This window comes from Lagopus leucura, unplaced genomic scaffold, assembly GCF_019238085.1.
Source record: "Lagopus leucura isolate 7727_CA_CO unplaced genomic scaffold, USGS_WTPT01 261-3_obj-0_obj, whole genome shotgun sequence".
Classification (NCBI taxonomy): Eukaryota; Metazoa; Chordata; class Aves; order Galliformes; family Phasianidae; genus Lagopus; species Lagopus leucura.
In genome coordinates, this window is record NW_024964863.1 from 8,595 (window position 1) to 24,076 (window position 15,482).

Genomic DNA, 15,482 nt, shown 5'->3' on the forward strand with positions numbered 1-15,482 from the left:
GGGAAGCACCGCGTGCGGGGGGGGAGCGCGGAGCGGCGCCTTCCCGCGCCCGAGGCGATGCCCCGCCCGGAGGGAGGGGCCACCGTGCAGCCTGAGCCGCTCTTAAAAGGGCAACGTCGAGGTGGGCGCGGGGTGGGGAGTGGGGAGCAGCGCGGTGCGGGGAGAGCGGGGGTGTAGGAGTGGGCGTCCCGAGGGGGGATGAGGGGGGAGAAGGGTGCTGCGGTGCGTGGCCTCCTCTTGTAGCGGGCGGTGGGCGGAGGGGGGGGGGGACTGACCGGCGTTGTTCTGGAGTTTCCGCTTTAAGGCCTCCGGCGGGGGACGGCGGGAGGGGCGGGGCGGGGCGGGAGCCGCGGGAACTGGGCCGGTTGTGTAACGGCGGCGGGAGCGTGTGGGGCTGGGGGCTTTCGGTACCGGGATCGGGATCGGGATCGCGGCCCGGACCCTCAGAGCCACCCGGTGCCCCGGGACCGGGGTCGGGCCGCTCCGCCCCGCCGGGTCTTGCCCGGCTCCCCGCGCCCGCCCCGCGCTGCATGGACTGGTACATGATGAACTGCGAGCTGCTGGCCACCTGCAGCGCCCTGGGCTACCTGGAGGGCGACGTGTACCACCGCGAGCCCGACTGCCTCGGTACGGCACGGGGAATGGGGGGGGAGGGGGAAGAAACCGGGCGGATGCGGAGTTCTGAGCGCCCCTCCCGCAGAGAGCGTGAAGGATCTGATCCGGTACCTCCGGCACGAGGACGAGAGCCGCGACGTGCGGCAGCAGCTGGGAGCAGCGCAGATCCTGCAGAACGATCTGCTGCCGCTGCTCGTTCAGTACCCGCGGGACCGGAGCCTTTTCGATGCGGTCGTCAGGTACCGGGCAGCTGCGAGGACGGTGCGGGGCTGCGCTCCCATGTGGGCAGCGGTCCCGAGTCCAACCCCCCCAACTGCCCCCCGTAGGCTGATGGTGAACCTGACGCAGCCAGCGCTGCTCTGCTTTGGCAAAGTGCCGTCGGACGCCACCGCCCGGCACCACTTCCTGCAGGTGCTGTCCTACCTGCAGGCGTACAAAGAGGTGAGGGTGCAGCCGCGGGGTGACTCCGGGTGGGGGGGTCTTCAAACCCCCCCCCCCCCCCCAGAACACAGAGATCACCAAGGGTTTTTTCTGCAGGCGTTCGCCAGTGAGAAGGTGTTTGGGGTGCTGAGCGAGAAGCTGTACGAAGTGCTGCAGCTGGTGGGTGCTGGGGGTCCGGGGGGGGGTCAGTGCGGCTGAGGGTCAGGGGGCAGCTATGGGGCTGGGGTCTGGGGAGGTCTGTGGGAGTTCTGACAGCCATGCACTGCAGGACTGGGAGCAGAGGCAGGAGGAGGACGCGCTGCTGATCGAGCGGATCCTGCTGCTGGTGCGCAACGTGCTGCACGTGCCTCCCGACCCCGCTGCAGAGCAGGTAATGGGAGGGGAGGGGGGTACGGACCCAGGGATCCCCACGGGAAGGTGCCCCACATGCTGCCCCCGCCCTGTGCCGCCCCCCAGGGTGTGGATGGCGATGCCAGCGTGCACGACCGCGTGCTGTGGGCTCTGCACATCAGTGGCATGGATGACCTGCTCAAGTTCCTGGCCAGCACACCGGCTGAGCAGCAGTGGGCTCTGCACGTCCTCGAGATCGTCTCCCTCATGTTCCGTGACCAGGTGGGTGTGAGGGGTGCAGGGCCCACCCCCGGCCCCCATCCAGCCGTGCTGAACCCCCCGCCCCGCAGAGCCCGGAGCAGCTGGCAGCGCTGGGTCAGGGGCGGGCAGGCGCCGAGTGCGGGGAGGAGACGCGGGAGCTGCAGAGTCTGCGGCAGCGGGAGCAAGCAGAGCAGAGAGTGCGGGCACTGCAGCGTCCATCCAGGTGGGAAGGGGGGCTGGAGGGGGGCAGAGCCCTGTGGTAGGGCCAGCATTGCTCATCTCGTGCGTTCCTCCCTCTAGACACTCCCGTTTCCGCGGTTCCTATGTCATCCAGGGGCTGAAGGCCATCGGGGAGCACGATGTTGTCTTCCATAGGGGGCTGCACAACGTGAGTATGGGGATGGGGAGCACGGGGGGGGGCTTGGTACAGCGTCGAGGGGCTCGCAGTGGTGCTGAGGGGGCACAGCTCATGCTCTCCTCTCTCCCCCCAGCTGCAGAGCTACAGCCACGACCTGGGCAAGGAGACGCGCCGGGTGCCGTGGCGTCGCTGGGCCCCCCCTGAGCCGGGACCCCCCCGGCGCTCTGCCCGCAACGTCCGGCTCTTCCTGAGCTGCTTCTGCCAGGACTTCCTGGAGGACTGCTACAACCGCCTGATGCTGCTGGTCAAGGTGAGGGTGGGAGTCGTCCCCCCCACTTCAGGCCACCCCCCAACCCGGGGTCCCCCCCGCGCTGAGTTCCCCCGCACGCCCCCCAGGACCAATTGCTGCGGGAGAAGGCGCAGCAGCACGATGAGACGTACTACCTGTGGGCCACCGCCTTCTTCATGGCCTTCAACCGTGGCCGGGGGTTCCGTGCCGAGCTGGTGTCGGAGACGGTGAGCGTGCGTGCCTTTCACTTCATCGAGCAGCACCTCACCAACTACTACGAGATGGCCCTGATGGACAAGAAGGAGGCGGCCACCTGGGCGCGCAGGTGGGGGTCGCAGCCCCCTCTTTGGCCCCAAGCCCCCCCAGCACTGCCTGAGCACCCCGTCCCTCCTGCAGGATGCACCTGGCCCTGAAGGCGTACCAGGAGCTGCTGCGCACGGTGCAGGAGATGGACCGCTGCGCAGAGCCGACGGTGCGGGACAGCAGTCAGGTCATCAAGAGTGAGTCCGTCCCTTTGTCCATCCGTGCGTTCATCCATCCGTGGCTCTGTCTGTCTGTCCGTGCTTCTGTCTGTCTGCATGGCTGTCTTTCCTCGTGTCTTTCTATCCGCGTCTTTGTCCATGCGCCAGTCTCTCGCCATCCATCTGTCCGTCCCCCTGTCCAACCACTCACCCATCCGTCTGTCTGTCCACGCTGCCCCTGTCCCCCTGCCGCCCCCCAGACCACATCTTCTATCTGATGGAGTACCGGGAGCTGCTCCTCGCGCTCTTTCGGAAGTTCGATGAGACAAAGCAGCCTCGTGCCTTCCTGCGGGACCTGGTGGAGACGGCGCATCTCTTCCTGCAAATGCTGGAGCGCTTCTGCCGTGGCCGCTCCGGCCTCGTGGTGCAGGTGGGCTGGGGTCTCCGAGGCTCTGCGTGGGTCCCTGTGGTCCCTCCTGACCCTCCTCCCCTCCTTCGTCATGCAGAGCAAACGTGTGAGGAGGAAGAAGAAGCCCCGTGCCCCTGCAGCGCCGCAGCCGCCGGGCGCAGCCGAGCTGGAGGAGCTGTGGGCAGCGGTGGCCCAGCAACTCCAGGACTGCCTGCAGGTAGGGACGGGCCCTGCTGTGAGGGGTGTCCGTGGGGCGCCGGGTGACACAGTGACGCCCCCAGGGCACGGTGCCGCTCCCTGAGGATGTGGTGCCTTTTGACGCTGCCTCGGAGACCCCGGTGGAGAAGCAGCGCGCGTTGGCTCTGCTGCGCATCCAGGAGTGCCTGCGGGAGGGGGGGGCCCCCCAGGCCCTGCGGCTGCTGCGCTCTGCCAGGTACCCCCAGCCCCATCCCACCCCTCAGAATGTGGGGGTGCGGTGCCAACCTCTGCCCTCCACACAGGGAAGTGTGGCCCGAAGGGGATGTTTTCGGCCCCCCCAGCGCGGAGCCTGCCGAGGAGACGCAGCTGCTGCGTGAGATCTGCTTTGCTGCGCTGCCCCGTGAGTGCGTGGCCCTGTCCCGTGGCAGTGGGGTCTGGGGGAGCTCTGGGCCCCTAACGCTGCCCCCCACAGGGCCCACCCCCTCCCCCGAGGCTGAGGAGCCGGAGGAGCCTGAGGAAGAGGAGGAGGAAGAGGAGGAGGAGGAAGAGGCAGTGCAGGTGTCGGAGAAGGAGTTCAATTTCATGGACTACCTGAAGCGGTGGGGAGAGCCTCCGAGAGGGGGCGGGGGGCGCAGGGAGGGCAGCGCGGTGCTGGTCACCAATTATGTGGGGGGGGGTTTCCAGGTTTGCCTGCGTGCCCGTGGTCCGTGCCTGCACGCTGCTGCTGCGGGGCTACGCACAGAACAGCGCCCGCACCAACCACTGTGCTGCACGGCTGCTGCACCGCCTGTCCCGCCAGCTGCGCATGGAGGCGCTGCTCTTCCAGCTCTCCCTCTTCACCCTCTTCCAACGCCTCCTCAGCGACCCCGGCGCCCACCAGGTGAGGCGCAGCCCCAACTCCCCCCTGCACCCCCACCCCGATTCCGGCCCGGTGCAATCCTGCTGCCCTCACCTCTCTGTTCCACCCCCAGGAGCTGGTGGCCTTGGCCAAGTATATCCTGGGTAAGTTCTTCGCGCTGGCAGCCACCAACAAGAAGGCGTTCGTGGAGCTGCTCTTCTGGAAGAACGCTACGGCTGTGCGCGAGATGAGTGAGGGCTACAGCTCCCTGAGGGATGGGGAGGGGTGAGTGGGCTGGGGAGGCTGGGGGGTTGAGAGAGGGGCAGTGGGCACGGGGAGAGGCTGTGGGCTGGGAGAAGAGCTCTGACTTCCCCTCATCACTCCTTTGCCCAGCGCTGGAGCACGTCGGACCCCCGCCTGGAGCCCACAGGAGGAGCAGGCGCTGCGGGAGCTGTTCTGGAAGTATAAGGAGGCAGAAGGTACGGGGGCGCTGTGGGGGGCAGGGGGTGGCATGGACCCTTCTCACAGCCCCCACTCCCACAGGTCAGGACATCATTGCCTCCATCCTGGCGGAGCTGCCTGGCCGCACGCGGCGGCAGGTGGTGCAGCAGTTGGTGCGCATGGGGCTGGTGGGCAGCGCCAGGGACTTCCCACGGCCAAGGTGGGGATGAGACCCCGAATGGGGACCCCCGTGATGGGGAGCACTGTGTGCCCAGGTGGGCACCCAGGGTTGTGTCCTCCCCCCCAAGGAAGGGCACCAATATTGTGCTGTGGACGGAGGAGCAGGAGCTGGAGCTGGAGCGGCTCTTTGAGGAGTTCAGGGGATCAGATGGTGAGCGGGTTCCAAGGGGAAGGATGTGTGGGGCGGGGGGGGGGTCCAACACCCTGCTGACCCCCCGCCCCCCCACAGACATCCTGGGGAACATCATGAAGAACCTGACGGCACGGCGCTCACGGGCACGCGTGGTGGAGAAGCTGCTGGCAATGGGGTTGGTGGCAGAGCGCAAGGAGCTGCACAAGAAGCGCCGGAGGAAGAGCTGCGGCCCCCAGACGGTACGTGGGTTGGGGGGGCCGGGGGGCTCCAATCCAGGGGTGCTGTCCCCCTTCCCCTCCTCTCAAGGCACCCAAGCGTTACGGTCCCTGCAGGGTGAGGCAGATGCTGCAGTGGTGTCAGCCCATAACAGCTCTGCTGAGGACAGTGAGGAGGAGGAAGAGGAGGAGGAGGAGGAGGAGGAGGAGGAAGATGAAGCAGAGGATGACCCCATGGAGGAGCCCTGGGACCCCAAGGAGGGGACGGGGCTGGCCTTGGTGCAGCGCCTGCAGCAGGAAGGTGGGTGGGAGCAAGGGGATGTGACCCCACCGCCCCTCAGGCTGGACCCCCATCCTTTGGGTCAGTGGGGCTGCACTCTGACTCCGCCGTCCCCAGGGCTGGAGGGGCCCCTGCGGTGGCTGCAGAACTGCCTGAGGAGGACGGCGAGGGACCGTGAGACGGAAGGTGAGTGGGGCTGGGGGGGCACAGGGCTGGGGATGGGGAAGGGGCCGGGCTGACAGCGCTTCCCCCCCGCAGGGATGTCCTTCCCAGTGCCGTTGGTGCCACTCTCAGAGGAGAATGAAGATGCCATGGAGGACCGGGGCTTCCGTGCTCTGCTGCGGGAGGTGGGGCTGCGGCCCCCTGCCAACGAGCAGGTGATGCCCCTGTCCCCATCTCTGTCCCCATTGCTCCTGGCACAGCCCACAGCATCCCCCCTCTGTCCCCAGGAGTCCTTCTGGCGCATCCCTGCTGCCCTCACCCCACAGCAGCTGCGCCGTGCAGCCGCCTCCATCACCCCCCCGAGCCCTCAGGGGCCCCCCCAGGAACTGCCAGCAGCACCACAGGAGCCCGCGGGAGGGGAAGGCGGCCGGGGCTCTGGGAGCAGTGTGACGGGTGCAGGAACCTCCCCTGAGCCCCTCTGCCCCACAGCAGAGCCGCTGCCCTCCCCGCTGGGGTCGGACTCAGAGAGGTGAGGCTGGGGTCCCACGTGCTGACCCTACAATACTCACATGAGTGAGGTCCTCGCTCATGGTGGGGTGGGGGCCGTGGCCTCGGGGTTCTCCCGGTGCCCCCATGGGCTCTGCTGACTCTACCAAACCCCCACAGCGAGGAGCCCCTCGCCATCCCCGCACCATCAGGCAGCAAACGGCGGTGGCAGCTCGACAGCGAGGATGAGGATGGTGACGTGGGTGAGTGCAGCCCCTCCCCTGGTTGTGGGGGGGGCTTTTCCTCCCTTCTGCCCCTTCCCCTGACCCCTTCCGCTCCCATAGAGGCAGAGCTGCTCCCCCTGGCTCCCCCATCAGGGGAGGATGAGGACCCCCACCCCATGGGCAGAAGAAAACGCATCCGCCGCCTTCTGGAGGAGGAGGAAGAGGAGGAAGATTGAGGTTCCCCGGGACAGCAGTCCCTGCAATGCCCCTGCTCTGCTGTTGGGGCTTTTTGTACAGCTTTATCGGTTTTGGGGGCTCTCTGTGGGTTTTTAAGTTCTTTTTAAAGGCGCGGTGCTTTTCCTTCCCTTGTCCCCATTTTACCTTTTCACCGGGGTTTGGGTTTAGGGTTTGTTTGTTTGTTTCTGACACTGTTTTACATCGGGAACGGCACCAAATAAATCAGTGCACGAAGTCTGGGCTGTGCCCGGCGCTGTCGGGGGGGCGGTGCGGGGCTCTGTCCCCGTGTGTCGCAATGGCCGCTGATAGCGGCGGTTATAAAGGGGCCGTGGAGGGGAGGGGGGGCGCAGCGCAGCGACGGAGGTGCGGGGACAGCGGTGACTGCGAGCGGTGAGCGGGGGGCTGGGGGTGGGAGGGGAGGGGTGGGGGTGCAGCTGTGGGCTGACGGCTGTGCCCCCCCTAAACCTCCGCAGGTGTCCCCGAGCCGCCACCATGGGCCGCGCTCTGCTCTTCCTCCTCCTCCTCCTCCTCCTCCTCCTCCAGGGCCGGGGGGAAACCGCGACCACCGCGCCCCCGCGGGGTGACGGAGGGACCGCGACGGTGCGGGGGCTGCTTGCGGAGGTCGCTCCCCCCCTGCAGGCACTGCGGGGTCGGGGGGTTCCGTGCGGGGCGCTGCTCCCCGACGCCCTCCCCGGTTTCTCCCGCATCCCCCTGCTGCCCCGCGCCACGTCCCGCGCCTCGTTGGCGCTGGCGCTGAACGGGGCCGGGTGCGAGGCGGAGGCGGAGGCGGCGGCGCGGGGGCTGTACCGGGAGCTGAGCCCCCCCGCGGCCACCGCCCTCCTGCGGGGTCTGGCGGGGCTGCGGGACGTCCCCGCGCACCGCACGCTGCCGCTGCTCTCCAGCCTGGCCCGACTGCGGCGGCGTTGCGCTCTCCCCCGCAACGAGACCCGCACCGGGACGTTCCGGTGCCGTCGGCAGGCGGAGGACGACGCGTGCAGCCCGCCCGGGGAGCGCGAGGCGCACGGGGTGCTCGAGTGGGTGCCGGGCGTCAACGCCGTCTACAACATTGGCAGCGGCCTCTACTTCGCCTTCCAGGGCTGCGAGCTGCTCGCGTCCGAGCGGGCGCTGCAGGCGGCCGAGGATTTGGGCTACGCGGCGCTGACGGCGCTCACCGGGGGCGGCCCGGTGGCCGTGGGCATCCGGTTCGGGCTGCAGCCCGGCATCAAAGCGGGGGTCCGCGCGCTCTACGGGTACTTCACCGCCGACGGGGAACCCCCGACGGCGCCCAGCGCTCACAGCGGCCCCGTCCTCGTGGTGTGAATAAAGGCGCGTCCCCGCCCGTGTCCCTGTCGATGTCTCGTTCCCGGTCAGTGCAGCCGCGCCGCCCCGGGTCGCGGAGACCTTGGCCCGGGGACGGCCTTGGACGGGGCGCGCGGTGACAGCGCCCGGCGTGGGGACGGCGGCACTCTGCCCCACGGCGCTGCCCCGCGGCTCCGACCCTGCGGGCTCATCCCCCAACGCTCCGTCCCCTGCGCTCCCGCTGCCGACCCCCACCCGGCTCCGCCATCTCCTTCCGCGACCGCCCGCCGGCCCCGCCCCCTTTTGCCCGCGGCCACGCCCATTCGCTTATGACCACGCCCACCCGCGCAGATCCCGTCCCTCTGCCCCGCCCCCTCCGTGGCCCCGCCCCCCGTCGTCATTTCGGGGAAGCGGAGCTGCCCGCAGGAACTCCCGCGTTGCCCGCCCCGAGGGGCGTGGCCTCTCCGCCGCGCTCCGCCAATCACCGCGCAAAGCCGGGAGGGGGCGTGGCCACGGCGCGGGGTCGGGGGACGGGACCGGGAACGAGCCGGGAGTCGGGAGCGGGGAGCCGAGTCCAGGTCCGATACTGGGATTGGGATCAGGGTCGGGGTGCGGGGCCGGGGGTGGCCACCCGATGGGCGCTTCTGGGTGGGGCCTTTGGGTGCCGTGCAGCGGCGGGACGGGAGGAGTCTGTGGGAGGGGGGGGGGGGGGGGGCGGCCCCCCCCCCCCCCCCCCCCCCCCACGGGCCCCCAGCGGGGGGCGCGGGGGGGGGGGGCCGGGGGGGGAGGTGGGCGTGCGGTGTGAGCGGCACCGCTTCCCTCCCCGGCAGCCGGAGGGGTCCCAGCAGCACGCCCTGCCCCCCCGCCCGCCAGCATGGCGCAGTGGCAGGAGGTGCAGCAGTTGCCCCCCACCCACCTGGAGCGCGTTCACCAACTGTACACCAACGCCGCGCTGCCCATGACCGTCCGGCAGAGCCTGGCGGACTGGATCGAGGACCAAGACTGGTACGGGGGGAACCGTGGCGCGGGGGGATACCGTGGGGCGATGGGGGGTCCCCGTGGGGCAGGCACTGAGCGGTCCCGCAGGCAGCAGGCGGCCGAGCCCTTTTCGTCCCACGCGCGGATGCTGTTCCATTCGCTGCTGACGCTGCTGGGGGAGCAGCTGGGCAGCCTGGGGCCGGGTGATGAGGACTTCATGCTGAAGCACAACCTGCGCAAGGCGCGCATCGACCTGCAGGTGGGTGGCTGGGTGGGAGGGGACTGGGGGTGGATCTATGGGTGCAGTGGGAATTTGATGCACACTGACAGTCCTCCCCCCTGTGCACCCCACAGGCTGCTTTCGAGGAGCACCCTGAGAACTTTGCCAACCTGGTGGCCAATCTGCTGCAGGAGGAGCGGTGCGTCCTGCGGAGGGCGCAGGCGAAGGGGCAGGTAGGGTGGGTTCCCCCCCCCAGCCGGCAGAGCTGAGCCACCCGGTGCCTGACCCCCCCTGTCTCATAGGCGGAGACCCCCCCGGCACCCAGCACAGCCCCACAGAGCAGCCAGGAGCGGGAGATCCAGCAGCGCCTGGCTGAATTCCGCACCGCCCTGCAGGTAATTTCTCCCCAGGGTCCCCCAGCCCATGGGGGTGCACAGACCCTCACTCCCCCCCAATCCCCAGGAAGCTGAGCGTGCATTCCGACACATGGAGGACCTCCAGGACACCTTTGACTTCAGCTTTAAGATGTACTACATGCCAGGTAAGGCTGCGCCTCGGGGGGGGGGAGGCACAGCCAGCGCTCCCTGCACCCCCTAAAGCCCCTCCGCACCGCTGCAGGCCAGGACCATTCCCACGACCCGCAGTACGTGCAGCACATCCAAGCACTCCAGGCTAAGCTGCAGTCCCTGGACCGGCAGCGGCGGGTGAGCAAGGGCAGAGCCGGGCCATGGGGATGGGGGGGCACAGCTGTGGTGCGCCCCCAGCCAGACCCGCTGTCCCTGCAGGAGGTGGTGGCACAGATTCAGCAGCTGCTGGGGCGCAGCGAGACCCTGCGGGACTTCCTGCAGCAGGAACTGAGCGCGTGGCGTGAGAGGCAGCAGCGCAGCTGCCTGGGAGCCCCCGCTGATACCTGCCTGCTGCAGCTGCAGGGCTGGTAGGGGTGGGCTGGGGGGGGCTGGGGGAGGTGGGGGGGGCCGTGCTTTGCTGACCCCCATCGCCTGCAGGTTCACGGCGCTGGGCGAGGGGCTCTTCCAGCTGCTGCAGCTCCTGCGGGCAGCGGGAGAGCTGCGGCAAAAGGTGACCTACGAGCAGGACCCGCTGCAGTCAGAGCTGCCACTGCTGCAGAAGCGGCTGCAGGAGCAGCTCACCTGCCTGCTGCAGAGGTGGGGGATGCAGCGTGGGGGGGCTGGGGATGCGATGGAGCTGCTCTGAGACCCCCCCCCCGCCCGCAGTGCCTTCGTGGTGGAGCAGCAGCCCTGTATGCCCAACACCCCCAAGCGCCCGCTGGTGCTGCGCACAGCCAACAAGTTCTGCACGCGCGCCCGCCTGCTGGTCCGCCTGCATGACCGCAACCACCGCATGCAGGCCAACATCCACATCGACAGGTCGGGGGCTCTGGGTCCCGCCGCCCCCCGTTGCGGTCCTGGGCCACGCTCACAGCTGACTCCGTGTTGCCTTTTGCAGGGACCCGCCGAAGACGCGAGGGTGAGAGCTGAGTGCCAGCAATGGCGGCAGGAACGGGACCTCAGGGGGGATTCCTGGTGTCCTCAGAGGAGTATCAGCATCCCCGGGGGGTGTCGGCTGCAGCAGCCCCCATCTACATCCTCCCTTTGCCCCACAGCTTCCGCAAATTCAACATTCTGACCTCGAGCAGCAAAACCGTCCTGGTTGGGGACAGCCCCCGGGAGGGGCTGGTCTGCGACTTCCAGTACCTCGTATGCGTCCCCCTTCCTGCGCTGGGTCCTCCCCATCTGGGACCCCCGCTTGGGTCCACTCCGTCCCAAGCCCCACCTGACCCCCAGCCCCACTTTGACCTCCTCCACCCCCCCGCAGACGCTGAAGGAACAGAAGGGCGGAGGATCAGGCAAAGGCAGCAGAGGCACCAATGAGGTGGGTGTGGGTTTTGGGGAGGGGGCGCAGGGTGAGCAGTGGGCGAGGGTTCCCATCCTGTGCAGGGTTCTCTGGCTGTGACTGAGGAGCTTCACCTCATCACCTTCACACTGGCATATGCATACTGCGGGCTGGAGCTGAAGCTGGAGGTGAGTTTTGGAGGGGGGAGGATGTTTCTGGGTGTCGGGGCTGCCCATAATGACCCCCATTCCCCCCACAGACCTCCACGCTGCCCTTCGTCATCATCTCCAACAACAACCAGCTCTCCAGCGCCTGGGCCTCCGTGCTCTGGTTCAACATGCTGAGCCCCAACCCCAAGGCAAGCAGCCCCCACGCTGTCCCCCCTACCCCCACACCCCTGCCCAGCCCATCGCCCCACATCCCAGTCCTAATGTCCCATCCCTGTCTCTGTGTCCTGTGCTGTGTCTGTTCCCACGCTCTGGCCCCTGTGCTGGTCTCACCCCCCGCCCTATTCCATTTTCCGTACATCTGTCCCATGTGTTTGTCCTCCTGCCATCCCTGCCTGTCCCCCCATCCGTCTCAGTCCCGTCCCTTCCTCCGCTGCCATCCCTACAGGACCAGCAGTTCTTCTCCACACCACCCCCAGCCCCGTGGCCCCGGCTGGCGGAGGTGCTGAGCTGGCAGTTCCAGAGCACAGCTGAGCGTGGCCTGAGCCGGGAGCACCTGCACATGTTGGCTGAGAAGCTCTTCGGTACAGCCCCGCATCCCTGAGCCCCCCGGCCCCAGCCCAGCCCCCCTCACTCACCCTATTCTGCCCCCCTCCAGGCTCAAAGCCATCTCCAGAGAGCGCCTTGCCCTGGACCAAGTTCTCCAAGGTGAGCCGTGCCCATCCCACGTGTCCCCATCCATCCTGTCCCCATCTCACACATCCCCATCCCACATCCTCATGTCCCCATCCTGCAGGACGGTGCTGCAGGTTTCTCCTTCTGGGCCTGGCTGGACGGGATCCTGGCGCTGCTGCACGACCACCTGAAGCAGCTCTGGAAGGACGGGTACAGCCCGGCTGGGGGGGTCGGGCTGCGGGGCTGCAGGAGCTGACTGTGCCCCCAACCCCCCCAGGCTCATCCTGGGCTTCGTGAGCCGCAAACAGGAAAAGAAACTGCTGAAGGTGAAGCGGTCGGGGACGTTCCTGATTCGGTTCAGCGAGAGCACGCTGGGGGGGGTCACCTGCACCTGGGTGGAGCACCCTGAGAGCGGTGAGCGCAGCCCCGGACCTCCCCTCGGTCTGACCTCACACCCACCGCTGACCTCCCACCCCCCCCATAGGACCCCCCGCCTTCCGTGCTGTCGTCCCCTACACCGCAGCCGAGCTGGCGTCGCTGGCACTGCCCGACATCATCCGTGATTACCAGCTGCTGGCAGAGGAGAACATCCCCGAGAACCCGCTGCTCTTCCTCTACCCTGACATCGCCCGTGACGAAGCCTTCGGGCCCTACTACAGCCAACGGCACGAGGGTACGGCGCGTGCAGCGCGGCACGGCTTGGGGGGCAGCGCCCACTGCCCCCTTCCAACTGCTCTCCTGCCCCCAGGGATCCTGACCAAGAAGAAGGAATACCTGAACCAGCGCCTCATCCGCGTGTCCTCCAGGTGAGCCCCCCCCCCTCGCCCCCAGCCCCACAGGGATGGACCCCCTCACCCCCCACCTGACCTCCACCCCCCCGCTGTGCCCACAGGCAGCCCCATGAGACGTGGCAGACGCAGGAGGAGTTGGTGGTGGCCACGGAGGACCTGGAGACGCTGCAGTTGAAGGGCGGCGGGCAACAGCCTGTGAGCCCAGGGATGGTGCCGGGGGGGGGCCGGACCCCCGGGACACCTCAGGCCGTGAGCCCAGGGCTGCAGCAGGTGGTGGCCGCAGTCCCGGTGCTGCCATCCCTGCAGCCACTGGGATCAGGGGGTTTGGGGGTGCTGCAGACAGGAATGGGGGACCTGGGGCTGCCCGTTGTGCTGCAGCTGCTGCCGGTGGCACCTGGGGGGCAGGGGGTGCTGACCGCGGAGGGCAACGCCATAGGGCCGCTGCTGGGGAGCGGTGCTGCAGAGCTGCTGTTGGACGACGGCGCCCTGGGGCTGCAGCCGTCGGGGCTGGGGGAGCTGGAGGGACTGCCGCTGCAGGAGCCGGCGCTGGAGGCTGTGGAGCTGCTGCCCGCCCTGGACGGTGCGTGGATCCGACGGTGGGTGCTGGGGGCCGTGGGGCTGGGGATCATTCGGCGCTGACCCCCCCCCCCATCCCACAGACGGCGCCGCGCTCCTGGACTCCAGCGACCCCTTCCTGCCGCAGCCCGAGGACGCGGCCCTGCCCGCCGCCGCTTCCCTCTTCACCGCGGACGGCGATTTCCCACCGCTCCACATCGACGCCAGCGACTTCCAGTGACCCCTCCCGGCCCCTCGTGTAAATAAACCCCTTCCTCCCCATCAGCCCGCGGTGCTGTTAGAGCGGCCCCGGTGCGGCGTTGTAGCAGAGAGCGGCTCCTCGTTGCCCGGCCCTTTATTAGAAACCCATAAATACCCCGTATAAATAGGGAGCGCGGCACATAAATAAGAAATAAATTAAGGGGGGGCGGGGGGTCAGCGGGTGCTGGCGCTGTGGGTGAAGACGCGGCTCATGACGGCGGTGAAGGAGCGGAGCCGCTCCAGCGTGTCGTGCTGCAGCAGCGGCCGGGCCCAGGGGTCTGCGTGGGGGGGCGGGGGGGTCTGGCAGGAACGGATGGGGACCTGCAGGGAGAGAGGGGTCAGAGGGCTCTGGGTCGGGGTTGATGTTAAGATCGGGGTCGGTGTCAGCTCACCTGCACGAGGCCCAGCAGCTCCTCCAGCACCGCCTTCAGCTCTGGCTGCGGGCGTGCGGCGAAGATGTCGGAGCCCAGCATGGCCTGGTAGTGCTGCAACCCCTGCAGGATCCGCTGCAGGCAGTGCTGGGGGTTGGGGGGGGAGGATGTGAAGATGCTGGGCTTCTGAGCACGTCCCCAAAGCGACCCCCGGGGAACTTGTGGACCCCAACAGCCCCGAGACCCCCCAGCTTGTCCTGGCGCCCTGACCCCCAGGTTACCCTGACATCTCCAAGCGCATCACTTGGGTGCTTCCGAGATGCCCCCAGGAACATCTCCAGCATCACTGCTCCCCCCCCCTCCCTCTCCCAGTACTCCCTTAGTGCTTCTGGGGCCCCCAGCACCCCTGAGACCCCCCAGGACCCTTCAGACATCGCAATGCACCCCAGAGCATCCACGCACCCCACAAGACCCCCCGGGCTTTGGCTACAAGGATACCCCGGGCCCCCCCCCCCGGGGTCCCGGCCCCCCCAGTACCGTGCTGTTTGTGTCCAGCGTGGAGGGGTCACAGGCATCACTGCAGCGGATGCGGGGGGCACAGTCCCCCTCGGAGTCCTCCTCTCCACCCAGACGGACCGCATCCTGACAGCAGGGTTAACAGGGACCCCATAGCACCTTGGCTCTCCCCAGGCAGCCAGAGCATCGCAGTACCCCCAGATCCTCTGTGCCCCATAGCTCCGGTTCCAGGAGCATCCCCGGTTCTCTCGGTTCCCTGAGCGTTTCCAGTTCCCTGAGTATCTCCAGTTCCTGGAGCAGCCCCGGTTCCCCGAGTGCCCCCTGTTCCCCCCATTCCTGTAGCATCCCTCGTCTCCCCGTCTCCCCGCCCCTCCAAACTCCGTCCTGGCTCTCACCAGCACCCGGTGCGACTCCTTCATTGTCCCCAACAGCCGCGACAGCCGCTGGGAGAGGTCCCTGCAGGCGGCCCAGTCGGTGCTCGGAGCCGGGAACGGGACCGCGGACGGCAGCAGCATCGCCGGCAGGCAGAGCGCGAGCAGGAGGCGGCGGAGCGGGGCCATGGCCAGGCGGGTCCGATCGGGTCAGTGCGGCCACCGGCGGATCCATCGGCTTTTATCGGGCGGCGGCAGGTGGGGAATCCCCGGGGCAGGTGGCACCCGCCCCCCGTTACTGCGAAATCGCCGCCTCCCCCGAAAGCAGAACCGATACCGGGCCGGGGTCCCCGGGCTGCGCCCCGCCGCGCCCGCTCCGGCCCCGCGCCCCGGCGGGACGGGCAGGAAAACCCGGGGCAGTTCCTGGTGGCTCCACGCCCGGCGGCCGCGCGGACGAAGCCGAACACACCTGAGCCTGCGCCGCACCGCACCGCATCGCTCCGCTCGGATCCGCTCCCGGGACGCGGTGGGACGGGACGGGCGCGGTTCCGCACACTGCAGGGCGGGCCGGGGCGGGCCCGCAGGTGTCCCGCAGTGCTTCCCCGATGTCCCCACGTCCCTGCTCCGTATGCACGGTGCCCACCGGGGAAACTGCTGCGGCGGTCCCGGTGCTGCCCCGCTCCCCGCTGCCTCGGGACACCCGGCTGCTCCCCCCCAGCCCCCGTTTCCCCCGCGTTGCCCGCGGCTCCGCAATCGCGGCGGCCCCGACAGGGCGGCTCCTGCGCTTCCCGGTCCCCGCCCGGAGGGGC

At 68.9% G+C, this 15,482-nt stretch overlaps 4 protein-coding genes across 6 annotated transcripts; 3 read left to right on the forward strand and 1 right to left on the reverse strand.

Moving 5' to 3' along the window:
• Nucleotides 1-516: 516 nt before the first annotated feature.
• Nucleotides 517-6,852, forward strand: TIMELESS (timeless circadian regulator). 2 transcript variants are annotated; one of them, XM_042892299.1, is made up of 28 exons: nucleotides 517-627; nucleotides 701-854; nucleotides 942-1,056; nucleotides 1,153-1,215; nucleotides 1,325-1,426; nucleotides 1,513-1,668; nucleotides 1,737-1,870; nucleotides 1,948-2,035; nucleotides 2,139-2,315; nucleotides 2,402-2,619; nucleotides 2,691-2,794; nucleotides 3,016-3,185; nucleotides 3,262-3,381; nucleotides 3,446-3,597; nucleotides 3,665-3,762; nucleotides 3,835-3,961; nucleotides 4,047-4,242; nucleotides 4,334-4,485; nucleotides 4,594-4,679; nucleotides 4,744-4,861; nucleotides 4,950-5,032; nucleotides 5,111-5,253; nucleotides 5,347-5,530; nucleotides 5,627-5,695; nucleotides 5,768-5,886; nucleotides 5,959-6,200; nucleotides 6,338-6,420; nucleotides 6,502-6,852. In XM_042892299.1, exons 1-28 carry the CDS (start codon nucleotides 531-533, stop codon nucleotides 6,615-6,617), a joined length of 3,666 nt encoding a protein of 1,221 aa, XP_042748233.1. In that variant the 5' UTR covers nucleotides 517-530; the 3' UTR covers nucleotides 6,618-6,852. The 2 variants fall into 2 exon arrangements, with proteins under 2 accessions (XP_042748233.1, XP_042748232.1); XM_042892298.1 differs by having other exon boundaries at nucleotides 5,768-6,200.
• A 61-nt stretch (nucleotides 6,853-6,913) lies between these two features.
• Nucleotides 6,914-7,957, forward strand: APOF (apolipoprotein F). The gene is made up of 2 exons (XM_042892300.1): nucleotides 6,914-7,008; nucleotides 7,092-7,957. Exons 1-2 carry the CDS (start codon nucleotides 6,914-6,916, stop codon nucleotides 7,936-7,938), a joined length of 942 nt encoding a protein of 313 aa, XP_042748234.1. The 3' UTR covers nucleotides 7,939-7,957.
• A 501-nt stretch (nucleotides 7,958-8,458) lies between these two features.
• STAT2 (signal transducer and activator of transcription 2) lies at nucleotides 8,459-13,439 on the forward strand. Of its 2 annotated transcripts, none has more exons than XM_042892287.1 (23): nucleotides 8,459-8,495; nucleotides 8,748-8,922; nucleotides 9,004-9,154; nucleotides 9,250-9,348; nucleotides 9,418-9,510; nucleotides 9,578-9,656; nucleotides 9,734-9,819; nucleotides 9,901-10,049; nucleotides 10,120-10,278; nucleotides 10,348-10,500; nucleotides 10,580-10,600; nucleotides 10,737-10,830; nucleotides 10,949-11,005; nucleotides 11,071-11,154; nucleotides 11,226-11,324; nucleotides 11,582-11,717; nucleotides 11,792-11,841; nucleotides 11,930-12,018; nucleotides 12,086-12,222; nucleotides 12,293-12,481; nucleotides 12,557-12,614; nucleotides 12,701-13,179; nucleotides 13,259-13,439. In XM_042892287.1, exons 2-23 carry the CDS (start codon nucleotides 8,792-8,794, stop codon nucleotides 13,393-13,395), a joined length of 2,730 nt encoding a protein of 909 aa, XP_042748221.1. In that variant the 5' UTR covers nucleotides 8,459-8,495; nucleotides 8,748-8,791; the 3' UTR covers nucleotides 13,396-13,439. The 2 variants fall into 2 exon arrangements, with proteins under 2 accessions (XP_042748221.1, XP_042748222.1); XM_042892288.1 differs by having other exon boundaries at nucleotides 8,473-8,495; nucleotides 8,791-8,922.
• Nucleotides 13,440-13,589: 150 nt separating this feature from the next.
• Nucleotides 13,590-14,862, reverse strand: IL23A (interleukin 23 subunit alpha). The gene is made up of 4 exons (XM_042892297.1): nucleotides 14,698-14,862; nucleotides 14,324-14,428; nucleotides 13,808-13,933; nucleotides 13,590-13,736 (listed from the first exon to the last, which is right to left on the reverse strand). Exons 1-4 carry the CDS (start codon nucleotides 14,860-14,862, stop codon nucleotides 13,590-13,592), a joined length of 543 nt encoding a protein of 180 aa, XP_042748231.1.
• Between the last annotated feature and the right edge of the window lie 620 nt (nucleotides 14,863-15,482).

Coding starts and splice junctions, on each gene's coding strand:
- TIMELESS (XM_042892298.1), top strand. CDS start 531: ATGGACTGGTACATGATGAACTGCGAGCTGCTGGCCACCTGCAGCGCC. Junction 1,057..1,152: donor ACCTGCAGGCGTACAAAGAG/GTGAGGGTGCAG, acceptor TTTTTTCTGCAG/GCGTTCGCCAGTGAGAAGGT. Junction 5,531..5,626: donor GCAGCGCCTGCAGCAGGAAG/GTGGGTGGGAGC, acceptor CGCCGTCCCCAG/GGCTGGAGGGGCCCCTGCGG.
- APOF (XM_042892300.1), top strand. CDS start 6,914: ATGGCCGCTGATAGCGGCGGTTATAAAGGGGCCGTGGAGGGGAGGGGG. Junction 7,009..7,091: donor GACAGCGGTGACTGCGAGCG/GTGAGCGGGGGG, acceptor AAACCTCCGCAG/GTGTCCCCGAGCCGCCACCA.
- STAT2 (XM_042892287.1), top strand. CDS start 8,792: ATGGCGCAGTGGCAGGAGGTGCAGCAGTTGCCCCCCACCCACCTGGAG. Junction 10,279..10,347: donor CTCACCTGCCTGCTGCAGAG/GTGGGGGATGCA, acceptor CCCCGCCCGCAG/TGCCTTCGTGGTGGAGCAGC. Junction 12,615..12,700: donor CTCATCCGCGTGTCCTCCAG/GTGAGCCCCCCC, acceptor CTGTGCCCACAG/GCAGCCCCATGAGACGTGGC.
- IL23A (XM_042892297.1), bottom strand. CDS start 14,862: ATGGCCCCGCTCCGCCGCCTCCTGCTCGCGCTCTGCCTGCCGGCGATG. Junction 14,429..14,697: donor AGGAGTCGCACCGGGTGCTG/GTGAGAGCCAGG, acceptor CCCTGCTGTCAG/GATGCGGTCCGTCTGGGTGG. Junction 13,934..14,323: donor CGCTGGACACAAACAGCACG/GTACTGGGGGGG, acceptor CCCAACCCCCAG/CACTGCCTGCAGCGGATCCT.